Here is a 3,881-nt window from a genome sequence, read left to right on the forward strand (position 1 = left end):
ACCCACAGTTTCATTTCAACAGCCATTCCCTAGTAGAAAGCACACGTTTCTTGTGGCTCCTAAGTGGCTGTCACTGTCGGTGCCTGACAGTTATATTCACAACAATAACAACAACAACAACAACAAAGTAGGCGGGGGAAATTAAATTATATGGAAATCAATAGCGTCTGACTGCTTCAAACAAATGTCTGTCACCGCGATTATTCTTCAAGAACCGATTTCTAAACCTTGAAAGAAACAGGTTCTCGCAGCAAAAGACAGCACCTCCTGCATTTTTGCGTTATTTATACTGTGTACAGAGAAACGCACGGGCATAATTTAACATACCAATGCCCAGCTGTGTACATTATATAACAGCTTGTTAGACGTCCCGGAGCCTGGAGGTGTGCCTAAGTAATGAGCATATATTCAGGGCTCGAGCTGGGGCGGGAGAAGAGGGGAACCTACAGAGCTGCGTGCGAACATCTTGTCTTTCTCTGCTTAAAAGACGCCTACCCTCAGACAATAGCTGGCCCTTTTGATCTTTCTAGGCCCGCGGTGGGGAAGGTGAAGCGTGCAGTGCGCATGCCCCGGCAGCTACAGGTGCATCACCTGCGCTGTCCTTGCTGGTGGTCACTATAAGAGCGGCTCCCACGCGCGGGCAGCGGCCGGGCGAGCGCGCGCGCGCGCAGACGCACGGTGCCGCCGAAAGAGAGCGCGCGTCAGACGGACGGAGACAGCTGATGCCTGTCAGCGCGGCTGGGCCGCGAGCTCTCGCGAGAGCTCCCCGGGCCGGCCGCGAGAAGTAGGGCTCAGGTGTAAGAGGAGTGCATCCCGTCCGCGCGCGGGGCTAGAGCTCTTGGAGAACTGGGATCGCGAGGCCGGTGCGCGGCGCTCTGCGCGGTCAAAGCGAGCGCGGGGCGGCAGCGGCGGCAGCAGGAGCGCAGCAGCCCCCCGCGCGGCCGCCGCCTCCGTGCCGCCAGCTGCCGCGGCTGCAGCCTGGGAAGCGAGGCCGGGAGAGCCGGCGTGCGCACTTTCCCGCGGACTTTCGGAGTGTTTGTGGATTTACATGCCAAGCCATCAAGATGATGTCCATGAACAGCAAGCAGCCTCACTTTGCCATGCATCCCACCCTCCCTGAGCACAAGTACCCGTCGTTGCACTCCAGCTCCGAGGCCATCCGGCGGGCCTGCCTGCCCACGCCGCCGGTAAGCGCCCCTCGCCCGCGGTTCCAGCCCGCGCACCCGCCCCCTCCCCGTTTCCGAGACGCTGCATGTCGGGTGCTGGTGTGTGCAAAAGTCCCGGTCCGGGGATTTGCGGGCAGGGATTTTTAGAGGAATCCCGCTGCTTGGCACGTTTTGTACAGTGGGGCTGAGTGTCGTGTTTCTGTCGCCCCTGCCTCCGTGTCCGGCGCCTGCGATGAGTGGGGAGCGCTGGGGCCATGACTCTCGACTTTCCTCCACTTTCTCTGTTAATTTCATGCCTCCGAAAGGCGACCTCTGCGTGTGCGGGTGCGCGACACGGGTCCCCAGCTGCGAGTTACATCTCCATTTCTTCTTTCCTTCCTCCTTTTTCGTCTCCCACGCCCGTTCCCGGAATGTGTCCCTGTGTCCCTCTCCTTCCATCTGTCCGCCCACCCACACTCCGGACCCTTCTCGTCTGTCTCCCTGTCTCATCTCCAATGTGGCCCCCATTCCGCCTTTCCCGGTCTCCACTACCCCCACCCCCGTTGTTGTCATTTCGGTTGCTTTGTGTTTGTCCTTTGCTTGTTCTGCTTTCTGGCTTGTGTGTGGTTTTGTTTTGTGTTCTGTTTTGCTTTTTTGGTTTTGTGGTTTTTTGGTTTGGTTTGTGTCGCCTGCAGCTGCAGAGCAACCTCTTCGCCAGCCTAGACGAAACGCTGCTGGCGCGGGCCGAGGCGCTGGCGGCCGTGGACATCGCCGTGTCCCAGGGCAAGAGCCACCCGTTCAAGCCGGACGCCACGTACCACACGATGAACAGCGTGCCCTGCACGTCCACGTCCACCGTGCCGCTGGCGCACCACCACCACCACCACCACCATCACCAGGCGCTCGAGCCGGGCGACCTGCTGGACCACATCTCGTCGCCCTCCCTCGCGCTCATGGCTGGCGCGGGCGGCGCGGGCGCGGCGGGCGGCGGCGGCGGTGCCCACGACGGTCCGGGGGGAGGGGGCGGCCCAGGGGGCGGCGGCGGCCCGGGCGGCGGCGGCCCGGGGGGCGGCGGCGGCGGCGGCGGCCCGGGGGGCGGCGGCGGCGGCCCGGGCAGCGGGCTGCTGGGCGGCTCGGCGCACCCGCACCCGCACATGCACGGCCTGGGCCACCTGTCGCACCCCGCGGCGGCGGCCGCCATGAACATGCCGTCGGGGCTGCCGCACCCGGGGCTGGTGGCGGCGGCGGCGCACCACGGCGCGGCGGCAGCGGCGGCAGCGGCGGCGGCCGGGCAGGTGGCGGCGGCGTCGGCGGCGGCGGCGGTGGTGGGCGCCGCGGGCCTGGCGTCCATCTGCGACTCGGACACGGACCCGCGCGAGCTGGAGGCGTTCGCCGAGCGCTTCAAGCAGCGGCGCATCAAGCTGGGCGTGACGCAGGCCGACGTGGGCTCGGCGCTGGCCAACCTCAAGATCCCGGGCGTGGGCTCGCTCAGCCAGAGCACCATCTGCAGGTTCGAGTCGCTCACGCTCTCGCACAACAACATGATCGCGCTCAAGCCCATCCTGCAGGCGTGGCTCGAGGAGGCCGAGGGTGCGCAGCGCGAGAAAATGAACAAGCCGGAGCTCTTCAACGGCGGCGAGAAGAAGCGCAAGCGGACTTCCATCGCAGCGCCTGAGAAGCGCTCCCTCGAGGCCTACTTCGCGGTACAACCTCGGCCCTCGTCTGAGAAGATCGCCGCCATCGCCGAGAAACTGGACCTCAAAAAGAACGTAGTGCGGGTGTGGTTTTGCAACCAGAGACAGAAGCAGAAGCGGATGAAATTCTCCGCCACTTACTGAGGGGGGTAGGAGGTGCCGGGTGGGACAGAGCGGGGAGCTGAATGGGGCATTCAGAGGGCTTTTCCCGGGCCTGCTTCCCCACCACCCCATTTGGAGTGTCGGTTATCCTGCTTGCATTAGGAGAGTTCTTCCTTTTGCGCTCTCTTCCGCCCCCTTTCTGCTCTCCCTGCCTTCATCCTCCCCTAGCCTAGAAGACTAGGGTGTCGGGTGTGGATACTGGAGAGGATGGTGGGGAGAAGAGGGAGCATTTGGGTGATCGGGGAGTGGGGGGAAGGAAAGCGGAGACTGGAGGGTTTTGAGGAGCAGGATGGTTCTGGGGGTTAGGGTGGGGGGAGACTCGGGAAGGGTAGGGAAATGGATTGTTTTGGACCAGAGACACCTATCAAAATCTCCTGGGGACCAAGGAACTATGTACAAAAACCTACCGACCACCAAAAACTAGGCAAATAAGGCCAAACTAAAACAAAACAGAACAAAAGCAAATAAAAGATGCTTTAGAAATTTTAACTCCAGAGAGCCGTATTCTGCAGCTTCATTTCCCCCTAAGGAAGAGAAAAAAAGAGCACCATCATTATTTACCACTGACCACCCCCCCCCCCACCCACACACACGAACTGAGTCAAAAACCGAAAAAGAAATGTGAAATTCTGGGTAGCGAAGCTAGTTGTTCTGTGTGTTTAATATTAATTTCCCTCTAGGTCTCACTTCCACCCCATCCATGTTCTCTTTAATTTTTTCGTTCCAATGAGACTCCGATGGCTGCTCTCCATTGCCAGAAAGTGAGTGGGGGGAACTGTTGGGGGCGAGGTGACTGCCACTTTAGTTGGAGTCTAAATTTTCCAGTGACCTGGCCTATACTCCTGTGGCCTGGGCCTAATTGGGGGGTGGGGGCTGTTTA

General features: G+C 61.0%; 1 protein-coding gene across 1 annotated transcript; it reads left to right on the forward strand.

The window, feature by feature from the left end:
- The first annotated feature begins 947 nt into the window (after positions 1-947).
- POU4F1 (POU class 4 homeobox 1) lies at positions 948-3,239 on the forward strand. Its single transcript, XM_081046000.1, has 2 exons — positions 948-1,187; positions 1,841-3,239. Exons 1-2 carry the CDS (start codon positions 1,065-1,067, stop codon positions 2,981-2,983), a joined length of 1,266 nt encoding a protein of 421 aa, XP_080902126.1. The 5' UTR covers positions 948-1,064; the 3' UTR covers positions 2,984-3,239.
- Positions 3,240-3,881: the final 642 nt, after the last annotated feature.

The sequence above is a fragment of the Rhinolophus hipposideros genome (genome assembly GCF_964194185.1).
Source record: "Rhinolophus hipposideros genome assembly, chromosome: 4".
Lineage (NCBI taxonomy): Eukaryota > Metazoa > Chordata > Mammalia > Chiroptera > Rhinolophidae > Rhinolophus > Rhinolophus hipposideros.